The sequence below is a fragment of the Lissotriton helveticus genome, chromosome 3_1, assembly GCF_964261635.1.
Source record: "Lissotriton helveticus chromosome 3_1, aLisHel1.1, whole genome shotgun sequence".
In the NCBI taxonomy this organism is placed as follows: domain Eukaryota; kingdom Metazoa; phylum Chordata; class Amphibia; order Caudata; family Salamandridae; genus Lissotriton; species Lissotriton helveticus.
In genome coordinates, this window is record NC_136061.1 from 182,401,600 (window position 1) to 182,422,678 (window position 21,079).

Consider the following 21,079-nt stretch of genomic DNA (forward strand, 5'->3'; position numbering starts at 1 on the left):
TCTGCCTCCTGAATGGCAGAATTGTCTTGTCCCAATTAATGACTAGACCTTTTGAGCCTATCCATAGAGCTGAACTGAAATTCTTAACCTGGAAAGTGGCTATTTTATTAGCTCTCACTTCAGCCCGGAGGGTTAGTGAAATTCAGGCTTTCACCATTTCAGAACCTTTCCTCCATTTCTCGAAGGATTATGTGACATTTAGAACAAATCCGAAATTCATTCCAAAAGTACCGTCTCAATGTCACTTAAACCAGCCAGTAAAATTGAAGACCTTTTTCCAGGATCCTGTCACACCAGCAGAAAAGGCCCTGCACTCTCTCGATGTCAAACGATGTCTAAAGTTTTATCTTCAAAAAACTAAGGACATAAGAAAATCTAACCAGCTATTTATTGCTTATGGACAGGTCTCGCTAGGACAAGCTGTGACGAAAGCAACTATAGCTAGATGGTTATCCTCAATTCTGTCATGAAAAGGCTAATAGACCTTTAGTCAGAACGGTCAGAGTGCATTCCACCAGAATGATGTCGGCGTCAACAGCTTTATTTGCTGGAGTCACTCTGGAGAACATTTGCCGAGCTGCTACATGGAAGAGTGTCCATACTTTTACAAAGCATTACTGTTTGCAGACAGCATTACAGGATGATACAGCAGTTGGAGAGGCGGTGCTGCAGCATCTTCTTCATTAAGGTTAGACTTTCAAAGGTCTCCCACATTATTCTGATGTTATAAATGATTTAGTGTAATGTTCTGTTTATCAAATGCTGTCTTTATTATGAACGATATTATATGAAGGTTTTTTCTGCATATATGTATATTTTACATTTTAGTGCTCTATAACCTTCCGTTTGTGTGGGGGATATGTACAATTACGGTTTGTCTCCCACCTTCCGCTAACGACAGATATGGCTTTACTGCTTGCTATTCTGATTCAGGCATGTGAATCTATGAAAGATACCCCAATACTGGATAAGAAAACAAGTTACTTACCTGTAACTACAGTTATCCAGTATTGTTATATTTCATAGATTCACATGCACCCACCCTCCTCCCTGGCAAGGCAGTTCTTTATTAGGGATAAATACTTCGCACTTGTGCTGGGAAAATCTGAGGAGAACTGCCTCAGCTGGGAAGGTTCTAGAGGGTGCGGACAGCTGATTTGTTGGAACTCCTGTTTCAGTTCTTTTTACATAATGAGGTAGATAGGCTGCTAAGTTCTGGACCTAGTTGGGCCTAAAGTCTTTTCAGCCTACTACAAATAATTTTCTAAGGCACTGCTATTGTATATATTATTACCGTGGGACTCCCGCCTTGGCGACGGGGAATGATTCAGGCATGTGAATCTATGAAAGATACCAATACTGGATAAATGTAGTTACAGGTAAGTAACTTGTTTTCATACATACCAAAATGCATTTTACGGGTCACAAACTGCCCAAATCTACGCCTCGGGACGTTTGCAACCAGAAAAATGCATGATACATGTTGCACTATATCTCTCAAGGCTGTCCATATCCGGTGCCTGTACGAATCAAATGTGTCACCGTTATACTCGGTATCTGTTAGCATGATTGCTAGGATGCAAGCTTGGGTGAAGACTGCGTTTGTCTGTTCTCCTACTCTACTCTACTTAGTAGACTCTTAAATAATATCACCTATCACTAGGTTGTTTCCTGCAGTGTTCTTTTCGAAGCATGAAATCAATTTCCCTGCTCAATCCAGCAATGATGATAACTTCGGCCTAAACCCCTCTTTATCCATCTGAGACTATGGCACATATGTTAACCCTTATGTGCCCTTTTGTAGTAATGGGTACATTCTTACTTTGAGCAACATTCTGGGCTTCTCTCTGACATGACATTCTCATCTTTTTAGGCATTCCTGCATGCAGGGAAGTTTCACTTGAGGTCTCCTCCTCCATGCCGGATGCAATCAGCTGTAGCCTTGTCTCTGGCTCAAATTTCTCTTCCTCCGGCCAAGGTCTACCATATTGGTCCCTCTCCTCAGTCCAGCAGGCAGGGCAGGCATGCAAAGATCTCACCTTCCACTCTTGCTTCTATCTCCCTCTGGGTTAACTCTCCTTTGTTGTGCACTCGTGTGAAGCGGCAAACATCCTCGTCACTTCTCCCCTCATGTGCACGCAAAGGCTCCATCTTATTTTTCCTGCATCTTGGCTGGGTTACTACCAGGCTGCCTTGTTCTCTTATTTCCTGGTCAGCCCCACTCCTATGTTGATTGAGTAATGAGGCTCTGATCCCTGCCAAAAGCCTCTCATATAATTCTGCCTCAAATTCTTCCCCTGTTGGTGCCTTGTACTTACCCCTGCTTCCCTAATATGAGAAGTACACTACACTTTGTTCTCGCTGTGCTTCCTGTGTGAGTGCTCTTTCTCTCTCTAGCCTTAGCTCAGGCCATTCTACCACATCTCGGCTAGTTTGTCTCCATCGCTCTGAGCAATGGGCTGTTCATTTTGACTGAACTTGGCCCTCAAATTCGCTCTAAGTCATTTCATCAGCCACCTGGGCAGACCCTATAGCCTCACCCTCGTCATCGGTTCTGGGGGACTCGGGCTCCCTTTCTCACCCCCACTTGCTGTATCACTGCCTAGAATCACCACAAATCTCCTGTCATTGTCAAAGTCAAAGTCAGAAGCTCATGTGTAGCGCAGCATATCACCGTTAGGTCTCAGGGCGCTTGCGGACAAGAACAGCTACCAGATTCTAACATCGCATTAATTAGGGAAGAATGGACGAGGTGTATGGGGGAAGCTTATTCCAGAAATGGGGGGCGTGATAGGAAAAAGATCGACCACCATATCTCACGGTGCGTGTCCGAAGAGGGGTTAAAAGAGATTTAGAACTGGATCTCAAAATTCGAATAGGCTGGTATTTTCGCAATTTTTTACCTAGGTACCCTGGGCCTATGTGATAAATGCTTTTGTGTGTGAGGCAGAGAATCTTATATTGGCCTCTCAGCCTGATTGGGAGCCAATGAAGAGTTTTCAAATTGGCACAGGATGATGATCTTAAGGGAAGGTCCAGGATAAGTCTGGCAGCAGTGTTTTGAAGGGTCTGTAGTTTAACATAGAGATCATTATTGATGGACGCCAGTAGGGCATTGCCATAGTCTACTCGACTCATAATTAGGCCCTGAACAAGTGGCTTACGGGTTTCAATTGGTAACCATTTGAAAATCTTCCGCAATTTGCGTAGAATGCCTGAACTAATGGGAATGCACATTCTCCAAGCTGCTGAGGTTCAGTGTGTTGTACATGGTAAACGGGGGGTCGAGCTTTTGGGGACTTTATCAAGGGACTTGGGTTGCGCTGGAATTGTCTGGGTATACTGGCACGTTAGTTTCTCATGCTTGGGCCTGACTGTACGTATTTTGGTGGGGGCCAGCTGGCTCCTACTATTGGTGGATTCGAATACCTAATGCAGGGGGACCTGGTGTAAGCACCTCCATTTCTGCATATGATGGGGGAGGTGCTGCTATAAGTTGTGTTGTGTTTTCAGTAATACATTTAACCCTGTCCTGAAGAAGCCAAAGAAGATCTGGCTGAAACGTGGTCACGTCGACACATCAGTGGAGGAATCTCGCAATAGCTGCAATTTTTCTTAGATCTGTGTCATGTTACACTTGAGTTTGGCGAATTTATAGCCATTGAGTACGACACCTTGAAGATTTCCTCCTATTGGTTCTCCTATAACTAGAGGAAGACACTAGTGTATATACTTTTGTAGGGTTACCATTTGGATTTTTCGTTCTTGTATTACTTTTTATGGTCTTAGGGTCATATTGTTGAATTTTGTAGTGTATAATATTAGGCCATTTTTGCTTTATGTTACGCTTTGAATAGGCACCTCTGCCCTGTATGTGCGAGAGATTGATTAGCTCTGAACAAACGAGGTTGGATTGAGAGGGTAATTAAAAGTACTCTTCTCTTCTCAAAAAGTGTTGAGTATTGTTTCCTTTAATACCTATTTTTGTATGCATTATATTATGTCCTATACCCAGGGATTGAAGGGTTAATTGGGTATACCCCTGTTGTTTATACATGGCTATAAGTGGTATAGGCTTATCGATCTGGGCCTCTTCAAAGATGGCCCATAACTCTGGAATTGTCTCGCCTGTATTTCTTTGACCTGTGTATTGAGTTTGTATGTGTAATCTAGTATGCTCAATGACGTTAGTGTCAAAAGTTTCCTCCTTAGCCCAGGCAAATGTGTGTGCTTTTGTTTGTGCGTGCCATTCTTAGCAAAACTTATGAAGTTTCTTTTCCTGTGTGAGGAACCTGGTTTCCATATGTTTTAATGAGTAATTACCTTTTGGGCAAATATGCAATCTATTTTGGGCAGATATGCTACTCAATCTTTTTGAGTGTCTTTGTTTTGATGTAATCGTGGGGACAAACGTACGTGGTGCACTCTTACAGTTTTAAGTACTATGTGCAATTGTTACCAACAGAATCTGAACTATATCAACTTTTGCGCCAATACAGTTTGCAATAAATAACAGCATACTCGTATGAAGTTTTGAAACGTAGACAACAAGACATGAAACCTTAGGGCAGTAGCTGCATGATATCAACTATATACAATTTGTGATGAATGATAGCACCATAACATCATATGTACATTACCAATTCAACAAAAAGCTGACACAAAAAAATTATTGCTTCGTCAAAAATCTCTTAGCTTGCTCCTAGCGCATGATATCCTGTGACCAGGAGAAGCTCTGTATGGTACAAGGTACTAAGTGAACCCGATAGTCTACAAATTTAGGGGCCGATTAGGATGGCGGTTTTTCCGCATCCTCCGGGCCGGCGGAAGTGTCCGCCGGCCTGGAGGATGCGGAAAAACCGCGGCGGAGACTCCAAAGACCCACCGCCAAATTAGGATGGCTGGTGGGTCTGATAATCTGTCCGCCGCTTTTCCGCCGCGGTCGGAAGGCGACCGCGGCGGAAAAGCACTAACATGTCTGGTGGTGTCTATCAGACACCGCCAGGCATATTAGGATGTCTGAAAATATATGCTTTTCCGCGGCGGCTTTACCGCCGTGGAAAAGCATACGGACCTTCACTTCGGGGGCCCGTTGCGGGCCCCCTGGGTGAAGGTGGGGTGGGGGGTGCACATGGGGGGTACCTATGGTACCCCCCTGCATTTGCGTGCACAATGCAGCAGGCACCGCGCGGTGCCTGCCGCTTTGTGCACGCAAATGCTGTGCATGGATTTTTTACATTGCGGCGGGTGCAGCTTGAAGCTGCACCCGCCGCAATGTTAGAGATAGAGGATGTGACCGCCACCCTGGCGGTCACATCCTAATTTGATCGGAGGGAACGCCGCAGCCCATGCGGACGTTCCCTCCTCCTCAGGGGTTGCGGACGGACTCAAGTCCGTCCGCGATCCTAATCGACCCCCTAGTCTTTTGTACAAAGGTAATGGTAATAGATATGGAAAAAGGAATAACTCAAGAACCACAGGCCCCTCTTTGTCACACACAAGTTACACCTAGTTTCCCAGGTCCAAATCTTTTTCCCTAAATGTCCAAATCACACCCAGGGGCCAAGTGTACCATTTGTGTCTCATCCAGTGATATAAGCGACCAACACCTCTCACTCACTTCAGATACCATCAGTGTTAAAAAATCAGGGGAACTGAGAAACCCTTTTAGACTAAAAAATATGAGATTGAGGTGCCAACTCCTCCCAATCAGGATAGCTCTATCACAAAAATAGTTTCCTGGGAGTCATAAAGGGCTGTACAATAAATATTCCCCTTTCTTAGCGTCCTGACTATAGAAAAAAGGTGGCTTCTGTGGGATCGCCTCTGAGGCCGGCTTACGACTATCAGGTAGGACATATCAAATAAGTAATATACCAGAATCTGGAGGTCTGAGGCCACTGGATGACGGGATCTCCTGTTACGGCGTTTCAAGGAACCTGTTGATGGTCGGTGTCATGCTGGCAAGGAGGGGATGGAGGGCTCATAACATCGCTGCTCCACCCAGTCTCCACCTGGCGCAGCTCACGTATCACCCACATGAAGCAGGCCCTGCTTCGTTGTACTGACATTGTGAAGTCTGAAAAAATTAATATTCTTGTATTTTCATCTGTGAGATCTGTGAGTAGGGAGCTCATCATGGCAGCCTGCAGCAAAGTGTCCTTATCTCTGTAGTTTAGAACTTGGGCTGCAATCGTTCTGGGATGTGGTGGACACGCTCAAGCAGAAAGAGGAAGGTTAATTGGTTTGGAGCCACCACCTGTGACAGCCAGTTCTCAAAAAACGTCTGCCCTCTCTGTAAAGCCCACTATGCCAAAGTAATTCCGGCTCGAACACTCCTTCGAGTCTTACGCCCGGGCCTCCAACTGCTGGACCTTGGTAGTGAGAGCGGTCCTTGCTCTCCAATTTATTTATGAAAGGATGGACAGTCATGATCTCCTGTTCAATATGAGGAAATCGTACCATCAGTTTGTGCTGATCTTCATGAAGGAGCCCCAGTTCAATCACCCCCTCATCCACTTTTTTGAGTAAGTCTTGCCTCATCTTTAATTGCAGTGAGTATTTGGTCAAGTTTGAGATTTTCTGCACTTCCATCTGTGACCCGATCGATGGGCGGATTCCCACCAGGCACCCTCGCCAGCTATCCAAGCTGGGCTTCTGTTGCTGCGGGCCTTTTCCACCGCTTCTTTCCATGGCCTTGCTCTGCACCCTGATAAGTAAGGAACCCCAAACCCAATTCTCCCATCTAGTAAGGCTTCAACAGCAGCAAATTCATGTAACGGACCCGCCAGACCCCCAGTTGCCTTCACACAGATCAGTGGGGCGACACAAGCAGTCCCACAGATGCTGGTTGTAATGGAAGAGGTGGGGGGGAAGATCTGTGCCCGCCTCCGGGCCCAGATAGGTTCGCAGTCCTTTCCCTCAGAGTTCCTACAAAGAAGCTGCGCTCAAAGTGTAGGTTACCACCAGGTCAGGGTTATCTTTTGGCTGTAGATCAATTTAAACAGTCACAGTGCAGGACCCGCATCACCCCTGATTCCTCCACGCTAAACAGGGGCACGAGCAATTCCAATTGTGTCTCTGTGAGCGGCAGCCTCCGGGATAAAGGTTTCACACCTGCACTCTTGTGGCAAGCGGGTTCCCCACTGCTAGGGCCACATGCCCCAATCCATGTGTTACACCAGGCCACGAAGCAGAATGAGCTATCCGCATAGCCCAATGTGTCCCCAATATTGAGCAGTCCATACAGCGTGGCATAGAAGAGGATATGACAGAGGTCGGGTGCCAATATGATTGAGAAAGGTCCCAGGGTCGCCCGCTAGGTCCTCTCCTAGGCCTCAGCACGGTTTGCCACAACTAATTCAATGGCCAGGGGGGTAGAAAGAAAAGGGAGCCCCAGCAAAGTAATGGAGGGCAGCGGCTGGGGGAGGATTGGTGAACTGCATCCCACCCTCCATCTCATGTGTACTCACCGCAATGATTCAGCGGCATCCGTACATGCTGATTACCAGAGGAGGCCCTCTGTGGCTATCCTGGCGCTGAGTGGGTAGGAAGCAAATAGGGGGCCGCTATTAATCTCACAGCCCCCACATCCCAGGCAGGGTCACCCAGAACGCTTTCCTGCCCCTACTCTGGTCTCTGTGCGGTGTGGTGTTGACCCACCTTGTATCAGGTATCAGGCAGCAAAAGTCAAAACAAGCTACTCACTTCCAGTGATCTCCCCGTGCTAAGGGAAGCCACCAAAACAGCATTGTTGGAGCCCTGCCAGCCACTGCATTCCAGGTGATCACCGAATCTGGGCACCGAGACGTGGATGGCGGCGAGGCGATGTGGATAACAGGTCAGCAGTCAGTGCTCCTCTAAAACCTGTCCGTCATCTTGGCCAAGCTGACCACGCCCCCCTTTGATGTGGAGTTCACAGTAGGCAAATCCACCAATAAAGACACAATCTTATTCACATAAATGAATGTATCATTTTTTTCATCTCAGCAACAACTTTTTCCATATTAACACATTAAAGAAAACACACACAAATATCTATATTTATATTAAAAGTCAATAAAGCGTTAGAAAAATATGGCTTGCTCACAGCTTTTGTCTGATGAACTCCTAATAAATGTATCCACCAGGGTTTCACCGCCTTTACTTTTCAATATAGCTAACTGGAATGGGATGTATCTAGGAAGGGTTTCCATCTGCTGAATATTTCTGTCCCCAATGCACTGCTCTTTTTGCTCTGATCACTGCTTCTCTCCTTTCTATTATCCAGGCGTTGGAGCTCAGGCTGCGGCCCAGAAGGCAGCGTATAAGGCAGCAAAATATGGTGAGTGTCAATTCCACCTATCTTAACACTTCTATCTTAGCTCACTGTTCCTCCTCTGCTAGCAACAGGAGCTGCTAACAATGAGAATTTGCAGAAAGCTTGTGTCAGTGATGTCCCTAGCCTCTGTCACCCTTCCTTGAGTTGGGGTTGGGTTTTGGGTGCGGAGAGGTGCAGGGTAGGATTTTGGAATTTTCCAATTCAACATGCCTGACACATTAATCTCTCCTTTGGATATTTTCAGAATTTCACGGATTTTTCGTCTTTTGTATTGTCCACATTCGTTGGTATTGTTTAGGATGCATGGACATTTTAGGGATTTGGGGAGTTTGCTAACACCGGTGCTCTCCCCTAATAGCTATATCTTGCCAGAGTCTGTTTGGTTTCCTTTTGAAATTGTTAACTAGGACGAGTGCATTGACCTTGATATCAGCTCAGCATAAAATTAAGGAGGATCAGATCTTATGTATTTTCAGGTGAATTTCGCAGGTGGACGTTGTAGTCCTGTAAAGAAGCGGATAATTGTTAACTCACTTGCTGCCAACCCGCTTCCTAATCCCTGTGTGCACCACTTTTTCCTTAACTTCTGTCTTTCCCTGATATACAATTTATTCTCCCCATTCTCATCTTCGTTTATCTCTCCATCCTCCTACCACATGATCACGTACATTCCTACTTTGATCACTCAGATCGAATATTGCTGGTAACAGGACCAGCATGCGGATTTTGCAGACTTGTTCCTGCTACTTTAGTTGGTAACCCTGAATCCTCTTCTCCCCCACACAATTTGTTTCACGATAACCCAAGACCACTGTGTTCACAGTTTGTTTTCATTTAAAGAGCACTGACACATTCATGGCAGAGCGGTGAACGGAGGTGGGATATAGTGTGTCTGAGATGCAGTTGACAAAGGGGCAGTACATGACCACAGTCTTACCACTGTTGACTGTTGTGAGTGGTTCCCTCCAGTTTTGTAGTCCAGTGAGTGTGTAAGAGAGGTGAGAAGATGATTTAGAAACCATGACAAATAGGTGATAGGAGATAGTGAATGACAAGGGTATCCTGCAAAACGGAAGAACAGACCTAGGACAGAACTTTGCAAGGCCCTTGGAAGTGAGGTGGCGTGGATCTGGTGGAACACCAGACAACGAGTAGCTCATCTAGTGACTATTGTCGCCAGGAAAGCATTGAAAGGTGGCAGAGAGATTGAGAGAGATGAGAATGACGGGAAGATGGTTGCTTAGGTGTGGGAGTAAGAGACATGGAGTGAAAGCTGCATTTCCACTGTCCTATTATTACGGGAACATTCAGAGCCAATGGTTATTTATGACTTGTTTCCCTGTTGTCCTGCTCTCCCTCCTTCCCAACTACCTGATGGCAAGCCCTGGCAGTTGTGAAGAAGGTAGAACAAGACTACGGGCCTCAGACACAAAGAATTATAAAGCCAGCGATTAGCAAGATCCTAGGGTCTGCAACTGCAGAATACCCTTTTAAAAAGTTAAAAAGTCGTTGGCAAACTTGCAAGAGGGCTTTTGAGACCCTTTACGAATTGCAGATAGGAGGTTCCGGGGGAGTACTGTCAGCGCCCCCTCCTTTTAGCACATCTCAAAAGTATGTATCAAGTGTTTATGACTGCACTTGAGGCTGTGAACTACGGATCTGTTAACGACCCTTGAGTTAGCTGGTCCTTTCGGCCTCTGTAGCATCTGCCTCCCTATGGGCCATGGGTTGGTTAAAAAAAAAAAAATCAGATCAGGACTGTCAATGCCATGGTAGAAGTCTGATGGCCGTCTAGGCCATTTACAGGCGGATCACAAGATGCCTTCTGCCTGTTTAATATTCACGAGACAAGATGTTTTGTGTCCTCAGGCAAATAATAATTTTGTGATGTGACTGAATAAATGCTGGGCGGGTTTTGGTATATTGGTGTGCATAATTCCCGGAAGTTCATCAGGCCCTATGCATCCAGGAATCGCCACAAAGGCAATTGTTCCTATTCCATTGCAGAATGGTTTGTCACATTTAAATAATGTTTCAAAGATTATCTTTTGGCTGATCTTTGCTTGTAAATTAAGTTGGGCTATCCTCTTGAAATATAGGCACCTACAGTTTATTCAGTCCAAACACTATGGCTGATGTTGCAAGGGTACTCATAGTCTTGAGTGGTTCACTTGGGTGGTATGTCAGAGAGGCTTGGAGTATACACTGATCTTGGTCCTTGGTCTGATCTACAAAAGTCTGTTTCCAGGGTTAGTTACTCGGACTAATAGCAAGATTTTCATTTATTTTAGTCCTCAAGATTACTGTATTTATGACCATGCTTTTTAACTCTTACCACCCTCTAAGGAGCTGGTGTCCTGCCTGGAGGAGGAGTTGGAGGATTGCCTGGTGCTGGAGGTGTACCTGGTGCTGGTGGCGTGCCTGGAGCAGGCGGTGTTCCAGGATTAGTGCCTGGGGCTGGAGGCGTGCCTGGGGCTGGAGGAGTGCCTGGAGCTGGAGGCGTACCTGGGGCTGGTGGTGTGCCGGGAGCCGGAGGCGTACCTGGGGCTGGTGGTGTACCAGGAGCAGGTAAAGTAGCTCCATTGCCTCTTCTTCAGCAGGAAATGTACTTTTGGTATATTAAAACCATGTAGCTCGTCTGATAAGAATATTAATAGTGAACAGAAAGGAATTTTTCCCACAGTTTTCAAAGCAGTCATCCTTTTATTCCCATTGATTCAAGCATCTTGACATTACAGTAAAGTCACAGCTTTTTATTTAGGAGAGGTCCGATGGGCTATAGCAAACCATTCTGTCATGAGTAGAGCCTGTATGCAGCGGATCCCCCCCCCCCCCCCCATAAAAAGAGATGCCCATACAACAGGTCGCACATATTCCTTCTTGAATTACACATTATCAACCAGTAAGCTATTTTTGTTTGATCATGTATTTATATCAATGATCAGTGATGTGTTCTGTTGGGCCATAGTGCAGAAGTGTTTTGGAGAGCACAGAACCAAAAATAGTCATCTAAGCCTCTCACCCTGTGTGGGATATGCTTCACTATGATTCTTTTCGAACCATACTGCGGAAATGCTCTGTGGAAATCAAACACCAGTGAACATAAGATAGATGTATGGCACTCTATAATTAAAGAAGTTGTATAGCCTAGGGTTGGGTACATAATTCATGCAGATTTCTTGCTCTTCTGCTTTGCTCCACACAGAATGTGTATACAGTCTCTTACAACCCTTTGCTTAGTCTAACTATTGTTCTCCAACATTGGATCTTTTATATATTCACTTGCTTGAATCATTCTGTGTCGTTAGGCTGGGAATCCCCACTACTTATAATCGCAGCATACAGTGTAAATTTTGTAAGAAACAGTATATAATGTAAAATGTCCATAGGCCTGAAACAGCATATTATATTTAGTAACACATCCACCTCATTTGAAAGAACCCAAACTGCAGCCAATGACGTAGAAGGTTAAGCACTCCTACTCCCCCTTGAGGCTACTATAGTTCATATTTTCTACCACATGTAGTGTGTGAGGGAGTCCACTGTCAGAGCTCTGTCAGGTTCTAACCTTTCATTGCACTTTACGTTGTTTCCATTTTCGTCTTCCTTTGATAGGAACCAGCCCTATCTTCAGCACTACTGTATTGTGAGTTGTTTTGGGGGAAGATTGTTACAATTTGTGGACCTGGGAGATCTTTTTGGTCTGACATGTAACTGTATCCAACTGTCACCTTGGATGACAAAGAGAAGGAGCGCTTTTTAAAACCTGTTTATCTTGTGGCAGCAAAAACATTTACACTGATGACCCACACTCTCAAGTCAATGGAATGAAAGATCTGTAAGTCTTTTTCCACTAAGACTCTTAAGGATAGAGAAGGAAGGTTGGTATTAATTCTTACGAATAAAGAGAATTTTCCTTCTTCCAAAGGAGATGCCCCCTCAGCTGAAGATTCCGTGAGAAGTACCCCCAGGCACTTCCATGAAGGCAGCGCCCAAAAGGAAACGTTTACAGTTTCTTGAGAATGATCTATTCGGTACAGTGCTTGCAGCCAACTCCTCCTTTAGCAAATCAGAGTCTAAGCGCTACTGAGGCTCGCCTGTGACAAAAAAGAAGAAATGTTCAAAGGAAACCTCGCCGACGACGAGACTGTTGACGTCAAAGACCTTAAATCCTTCATCGATGAAGAAGATACCGTCGACTATGACACCATCAACGATGCCACCATCGTTGACAATGATGACATCACTGATGACGACACCATCGTCATCGAGCATTTCGTTAACGTCCATACTGGCAACGTCGAGCATGTTGTTGACGATGAGCATGCCTTCAACGATGACCATACTGTCGACGACCATACCATCAATGACCATACCGTCGATGACAACAACCATACCATCGACAGCATCACCATTGGTAACCACGCAGTCAATAAAAGAAATACGAGAAAATGTTTTTCACATGTAAGGGTGACGGATGTCCCTCCAATACAAATATTGCAGTCAGATCAAGAATAGGAGGCTAGTGATTATGACGCACTGACAACTTACAGTACAACTCATTTTCATGTGAGATAAGTCCCAGATTTTTAATAGGACGCAATGGATGATGAGTCCTACAGTGGATATGTGTGTCAACAGGATATAATAATCCTAATATGGGATAACCTGCTGCTCCCATCCTTCCGCCTTCTCATCCAACTCCTTTACCAGTTGCACCTCTTAGGAAGCCATCACCACTATCTCCTCCTTCACTCCAAGGGGATCGGTCCATGTAGACGACATTGATGATGTTCACTCTAATGTTTCTACTTATTCTGATATAGTAGGAGAGATGGTGAGCTACCACCAGACGGTGATGGAAGCGATGATGTTGGCCGATATGCTACTGCCCAAAGCGGAAACGATGGGCCAATTTTACAAGATGCTACAGATGATAACTCTAAATATTATTCATTGATTGAAAAGGGTGCCAAGAAATTAAATCACTGTAATATGGTAAATCGATATCTAATCTTGATTATGTCTGGTCAGAAGGTCTGAAATTGATGAAGACACCTGCTACAATTCCAGCTGTGATACCTCATCTGGAAAAGAAATATAGAGTCTCGTATTCAGCCCCGGATTGCCTCACTGGTCATGCTGGAACGGATTCAGTAATTGCTTCAGCAGCTTAGAGAAGAACCAAGACCTCAATAATGGCATCATCTAGTCTGCCAGACAAGGATAGCAATCGTATTGACAATCTGGGTCAGAGAACTTATTCTATGGCAACAGCCTCAATTAATTTCCTGGTGATTCTAGGTCGTTATGTTCACTAGATGTGGTATGACATAGCTAAATGGCTGGATTTTATTCCAGAGGATAAGAAGGAAACAACAAAATCTATCCTAAAGGAAGGAGAGCTAACCTCTTCTTTCATTGTTGATGCGGCAATGGATGCTTCAAATAGAGGTTTTCATTACTTGGCAAGAGGGACTGTACTAAGGAGACAAGGCTGTTTAAAATCCACAGCCTTACGTATTGATGTCCAATCTAAAATCTTATACATGCCTTTTGATGGGTTCACCCTTTTTGGTGAAGCTCTGCAGTCCCTTAAGACCAACACTGATACAGCAAGGCCGTTAGTACTGCTGCTGCTGTATCACAGATTTGGGACATCTACTTTTCGTGGCTCATGGAGATTACAAAATATCTGAGCAGGATTTAATCAGTATTGAGGTCAAGGACACCCTTATGATCCTCAAAGACAGTGTGGATATAATCAAGGATACTCCTTTAAATGAAACCAAATGCAAACGTACAGGTGGTCTACTGAAAGGAAAAGAGGTTCCTCTTAAGTACGAACCATTGATAATCAGAAGAGAGACTGACTCTCGGCTCTACCCCTCCCCCCATTTTCCATCTGTTACTCAGAAGATGGAGGGAGGGGGAATTTCCCTTTTTGCTCCCACATGGAAGAATATAAAATCAGACAAATGGGTTTTACAAATTGTCCAGTCAAGCCACACGTTGGAGTACATCCAGAGACCATTGTCAGGAAAAAAATCCCCTTGGGAACCGTTCAACTGTAATTGAAAAAAGTGGGACAAAAAAACAGCAAGAAAAAATATTTCCAAGTCAGGAAACCACACGGTATTTAGACAAATGGATAGTCAATATATATGCAAACAGCTTTTACGCAAAACAGAATTTTTGCTGAATAATAGAAAAGCAAATCATTGCATTAGTCAGTATCCGTGATAGTTCCCAGATAACTAGGGATTGACGCGTTTCGGTGGGTCCAATTGAAAATAGCTCCCCACCTTCTTCAGGAAAGAAACATTCTTCCCACTTCTTATACAGAATTCTAATAAAAATAAAAATAAAAACACATATATGTACATTAAGATTTGGACTGACTCGGTTCAATGGCTCACAATATATGCAATCAAAAAACATATACATGCACTTATCTCTTCTAGACTAAACGCTTTCACACATGTTCCAAAATTAATAAAGCAGGCGGTAACTCTATTTTAGAAGCTACGTATAGGCATCCTCTTATATGAGAGATACTATGGATATAGTTTATCTTGTAAAGACTGAAACAGATTAAATAGGCAATCACTCTATTTTCAAAGCCATGTCAAAATCATTTAATGCATTGGCTTTCTTTTATGCAAAGGATACCCTTTATTACTCTAAAATGGAATGTAGATGTCACAGTAACAAGCCCTACATGAATGTATACTTTAGGTCAAATGTAGATTTTATCAGAAACACTAGGACTGGTCGTATAAAGACAGCGGGCAAAAATACCTCAAACTCAATTCGTCAGATATTGTATGGTAAGGAAAGCTTGTGACAAAGTAACCTTGTTGCCACTCTTAACTATAAAGAGGGATGAGAGAGTAAAGGTCAATGATCAATTAACTCGCAATACCCATTGAAATAAACATATTCGTATCGACTACGGCATAATGTACCAAAGTGCACTCCTCATGCCACTCGATGCAGCTAAGGCAATCTAAAAAAGGAGAGGTCCGTATAAGTTAACACCCGACACTATCTCCAAAATTGCAGAGCCCAGACAAGCCATACACCAAACAAAAAGAGTTACCTGTAAAGATGTTAAGGGAATCTTAATCATGGAATCCAAGGGAACACTTTCTCCTCGTATATAATGTATTGCACGGTAGTTTCACTCTAAGAGTAAAGAGCGGGGAAAACAGAAATTAAAAAGTATATCCCCCTAGGCAGATCGCAAATTACGATCCGCCGAGAAAAGTAAGCTAGTGCCTAAAGCCTACAACCATTTTCTTCTAAGAGCGTCGCCCGACTTACCCGAAATTTAAATATCGTCGAAGATTAGCTGGGAGTCTGACACGGGGTGGAATACCTCCGTTGGTGTCTCTTATGTTGTTGAAATACCGGCGTGTTATATAGCAGAGATTAACTACGCTCCATCTATTCGAATAGCGGACAGGTGTGTTTAGAACGGGTCACATGGTACAAACTCCAAATGGCGGGCGCCATCTTTGCCTACCTAACAAAATCATGGCTGCCTTTCCTTCTAGTAACAACTAGTGCTGATACCTGAGTACGAACATGCTAATCTGCAGAGTAATGCAGTATTTTATGTTTCCAAGCAGAGGCAGACCGACAAGAGAAAAGAAGTCTTTCTCTTCCAGGGGATACTCATCAATAGTCATAAGCGCTGAATAGTCCCGCCCTCGTGCGGGACCCCGGAGCAATAGCCAATAATATGCATATATCTACATATATATATATAAATACATATAAATACGCATAAAATAACCATATATATATAGATAATATGCATATACATATACATATGCAGCCCAAAATAACCATACTAGGCTCAGAAAACTGCCATAATAGCCTGTAAAAACTTTACATTTGCTAAATAAAGACATATAAAACACATTATATGATAATGTAAAGAAGAAAACCCTGCCTAGGTTTTCTTTGAAACACAAAACCTTTATTTTCAAAGGTAAAAACAGGCAGGATCATAGAGGCAGCTTTAGCCTAGATAGGCTGCATTGTAACAACAGAAAAATCTGGCGCCGTGCCTTTAAGACCTCTGTGAGCCTCCAGGCTCCCATCATGCACCACAGGTGACCGTTAGGTCACTTCTTTTTTCCGGCTCCTTCTGTGAGGATCCTGGAGCAGTGAGCTCGCCAGTTGGTGATATATTTTCACTTTCTTCCGGTTTTTCTCTAATTTTTTCGTCTTTACTCGACGTCTTTAGTCATTATCTGACTAATCCAACAATTTTTTGCTGTTTTTTGGCTATTTTTCCAGTCACAATGCCGGTCTTATTTGCTAAGTGTCCGGCCTGTGGTAAAAAAAATGGCTAAGACAGACCCTCATTCGGTCTGTGTAGCATGTCTACCATCCTCTCCCAAGCCAGAACTTTGCTACCACTGCAGCAAGCTTTCAGGTAGAACTTTGAGAGAGAGAGAGAAGAGCAGGCTTCAGTCCCTGCATGACAGAGGAGAAACTGTGAGTGGAAGAGAAGATGTTCACTCCAGGAAGCCTTCTTCTCAGCACAAAGAGCGCAAGGACAAAGGGGAGAAGAGAAAACATCGGTCTCCTTCAACTTCGAGGGACAGTTCTTCTTCCAAGGTACCTGCTTGCTCAAAATCGGCATCGAAATCACCGTCGCGGCATACGTCGACGTCGAAGCATCTCTCGCCGTCGAAGAAGAAATCGCCGTCGTAGCAAGGTGAGAAACAACATGAGCGTAGGCGGTCCCGGTCTGGCTCGCCTATGACTGCAAGAGGACGGGACTCGACGTCGACGGTCGCCGTCGAGAGGCTCGAAACATCAGTCGAGGTCGCCGTTGAGAGGTGGCATGACGTCGACGTCGAACCGGGCAGTAGAGGTTTCGATGTCGAAGAGCCCCAGTCATGCAGTGTCGAGGCACACGACGCCGAGAAAATCATCGCCGTCGAGGCGCCTGATGTCGACGCCGAAGAGGCATTCGTCGTCGAAGAGGTCGCCGCCGAGGAGGTCGCCGCCGAGGAGATCGCCGCCTAGGAGATCGCCGCCGAGGAGATCGCCGTCGAGGAGATCGCCGTCGAGGAGATCGCCGTCGAGGAGATCGCCGTCGAGGAATTCGCCGTTGGAAAAATCGACGTCGAAAAGAATGTCGTCGACGTCTCCTGCTGAAAAGAGGCCTAGATCGGTATCCAAAGACCGGTCTAAGGTTTCTGTGTCTTCTGGGAGGTCCTCTTCATCCCCTGGGCTGCGGATTGTACAAATCTCTCCAGAGCCTTCAAGAGCGCCTTCACCTACAGGGGCTAATATCTCGCCACGATGGCTGGGGGAACTCAAACACTGGAAGATAAGAAAAAGTAGCCATCCAATGTCTCGTTCCAGGTCTCCGGTGTCTGTAAGATCAAGTTCACCTCTGAAACGGGTGGTACACTCTCCAAGAAGAAGTGAGCGTACTCCGCCGAGAAAGTCTCCATCGGAGAGGAGGCGAATTTCACCATCTCCTAAGTCTTCTCGTCATCACTCTTCTAGAAGACGCGATACTAGATCTTCGACAAGATCTACGAATTCAAAAAGGAACTACTCTCCAACTCTGTCATCAACTCCTCCAAGTAGGATTTCACCCATTGATGACGTGATTACTTTTAATGAGGTTCTCTGTCGTGGTGCAGCGAAACTTCATATCGAGATGCCTGTCTCTACTGCCAAAACAACGGTCATTTTCGAGACCTTACATCAGAAGTTGTCATCAAGACCTTTACTTCCTCTGGTTCCAGGTCTGTTGGAACCTGCGGAGCACAAATTCCTAACCCCGGCATCCTTGGGAGCGGTTCCTTCGTGGATCGCAAAGAAATATAAAGCTCCGGACAATGATCCGTTATTTCTGAGGTCTGAGCCACAACCTGATTCAGTCATCGTCTCAGCGGCTCGTAAAAATCAGACAGGAGCGGCATCATCCTCTGTGCCTCCCAATAAAGACAGCAAAGCTATGGATTCAGTAGGAAAGAAAATGTGTGCCACTTCTGCTTCCTACATGAAGGTTGTCAGCGCCTCCGCTTTACTGGGTCGCTATGATCGTTCTCTTTGGGATTCCTTGTCTCGCTTTGCTGAAAAACTTCCAAAGGAAGACAAGCATGATTTTCTGGAAATCCTTCATGAAGGTGGGCTAGTGGCTAACCAGGTGATTAGCGCAGCTGCAGATGCTTCCGACTTGTCTACACATGGCTATGCCCATGGACTCTGTGCAAGACGCTCAGCTTGGCTAAGACTTACGGGTCTTAAACCTGAAGCTCAACACCAGATTCTGAATTTACCGTTCAATGGCTCTTTGGGTCTCATGCTGACGATGAGATGTCAAGAATGAAGACGGAGCTCGATACTGTAAGGGCTGTTGGTCTTGAAAAGAGAAAGGGCAGCTTTAAGAAAAAATACTGTCCTTATGATCGGAGACAGAACCAGCAGAGGGTTCAAACCCCTCAATGGTCGTCACAGCAGAATCAGGGAAGATCTCAGTTCTCCCAGCGTCGTCCTGGTAGAGGAAGAGGGGGCATTTCCAGACAGTCTGCACCTGGAAACAAGCAGCAGCAACAAAAACAGTGAGTGCTTGCTTCCCCTGAGCCCGTTACCCACTCCGGTGGGGGGAAGTGTTCGTTTTTGCCTGGACGAGTGGAAAAACATCACAAACGACAAATGGGTGCTGAATATTGTGCAAAATGGATATGCAATCAGATTCAAGTCTCCTCCACCTTCCATTCCTCCTCAAAAGTCTGTGTTCCATCGACTTCATCTTTTGAAGCAGGAGGTGTCTACGTTAATCTTAAAAGAAGTCATCGAGGAGGTCCCGAGGGCACACCGTCGACAAGGCATTTACTCCCGATACTTTCTAGTTCCAAAGAAAGGTCCAAACAAGGAGTTCAGGCCCATACTAGATCTCAGGCGCCTCAATCAGTTCATTCGGCAAGAAAAGTTCAGAATGCTGGCGTTACATCAAATAATTCCACTTCTGCATCAAAAGGACTGGATGTGCTCCATAGATCTTCAAGATGCTTACTTTCACATCCCCATCGCCCCAAAGCATCGGAAATTTCTACGGTTCTGCATACAAACCAGCCATTACCAGTTCGCAGTCTTGCCCTTCGGCTTTCCTAAGGAAGAGACACATTTTCGTCTATCCCTATCTAGACGATTGGCTGCTAAAGAGTGCATCCCCGAGTCTGCTTCAACAACATCTCACGTTCGTTCTGCATACATCAGCTGCGGAGGCTGGGCCTGCACGTGAACTTCAAAAAGTCTATCCTCAACCCCACACAGAGGATACACTATCTGGGTGCACTTCTAGATTCAAAGGACGCGAAAGCGTATTCTTCGGAGTAGAGACTATCCTCTATTCTCCTCAAATGTCAAACCTTACTAAAGAATCCTCGACCAACGGCCAGACAGATCTCGTCTCTGCTAGGATCCATGGCGTCTTGCATTTTCCTCGTTCCGAACGCCAGGCTGCACATGAGACCTCTGCAGCAGTCGCTGGAGGATCAGTGGTCCCAGTTTTCAAACCGTTGGGAAGACAAACTGTCACTACCTCTGTCAGTGCGGATCTCCATTTAATGGTGGATGCAGCGGAGTCATCTGATAGTGGGAGTGCCTTTTCAAGAGGACATGCCCAGACGATCGCTGGTGACAGATGCATCCCTGCAGGGATGGGGCGCCCATCTGGGTTCCCTTCAAGTTCAGGGAGTGTGGTCAGAGAAAGAAAGACTGTATCACATAAACATGTTTGAACTCAGAGCTGTCCACCTAGCTCTCAAGGCTTTCTTTCCAGCGCTCACGTCATCCTCTCTGCTTGTTCAGACGGACAATACAACAACGATGTACTATCTGAACAAGCAGGGCGGAACGAGATCCAGACCTCTGTCGCTGGAAGCGCAAGCAATCTGGAAGTGGCTTCTGGCTCGGGGTATGACAATTTCAGCTGTCCATCTGCCCGGTGTCCTCAACGTCCAAGCAGACGACCTAAGCAGACACTTCGCAGAAGCACACGACTGGGTCTTAAAAGACGGAGTGATAAGAGATGTCTTCCAGGCCTGGGGGTCGCCAGAAATCGATCTCTTTGCGGACGCCGACAACGCAAAATGCCGCGTCTTCGCGTCCAGGTACCCACAACGAGGGTCCAAGGGGAATGCTCTATGGATGGACTGGTCAGAGAAATTACTCTACGCATTTCCTCCGATTCCACTCATTCCTTTGGTGATCAAGAAACTGTACAAGTCGAAGACAGACATGATTCTAGTGGCTCCGGATTGGCCTCGCCAATGGTGGTACCCGGATCTCCTGCATCTATCCAAAGTGCCGCACAGGAGGCTTCCTTGTTGTCCGGATCTGCTGACGAGAGAGAACGGCAGGGTGTTCCATCCCAACCTGCCGTCCCTGAAGCTAGCAGTGTGGTTCCTGAGTTCGTCCAGTATGGACATCTAAGCCTCTCGCAGGACTGCATGCACATTTTAAGAGAGGCAAGGAGAGCTTCTACAAGAAAGACGTATGCTTTCAAGTGGAAGCGTTTTTGCATGTGGTGTGCTGCTGAAGGACATGACCCGATTCGAGGTCAGGAACAGGTACTGTTACCATACTTACTTTCTTTGGCCAAAGCAGGTTTACAGTATTCCTCTATTAAGGTCCATCTGGCAGCAATAACAGATTATCGAAAGTCCCCTACCCAGGGGTCTTTCTTTTAAATGCCAGTTGTGAAGGATTTCATGG

At 45.4% G+C, this 21,079-nt stretch overlaps 1 protein-coding gene across 23 annotated transcripts in view; it reads left to right on the top strand.

The window, feature by feature from the left end:
• The window catches only part of ELN (elastin), a 496,210-nt gene that overhangs the window by 333,336 nt on the left and 141,795 nt on the right, over nucleotides 1-21,079 (top strand). For all 23 annotated transcript variants that reach the window (XM_078679544.1, XM_078679545.1, XM_078679547.1 and 20 more), the window contains 2 exons: nucleotides 8,270-8,323; nucleotides 10,667-10,888. In XM_078679544.1, coding sequence (XP_078535670.1) covers nucleotides 8,270-8,323; nucleotides 10,667-10,888 — 276 coding nt within the window. The remainder of the gene's footprint in view (nucleotides 1-8,269; nucleotides 8,324-10,666; nucleotides 10,889-21,079) is intronic.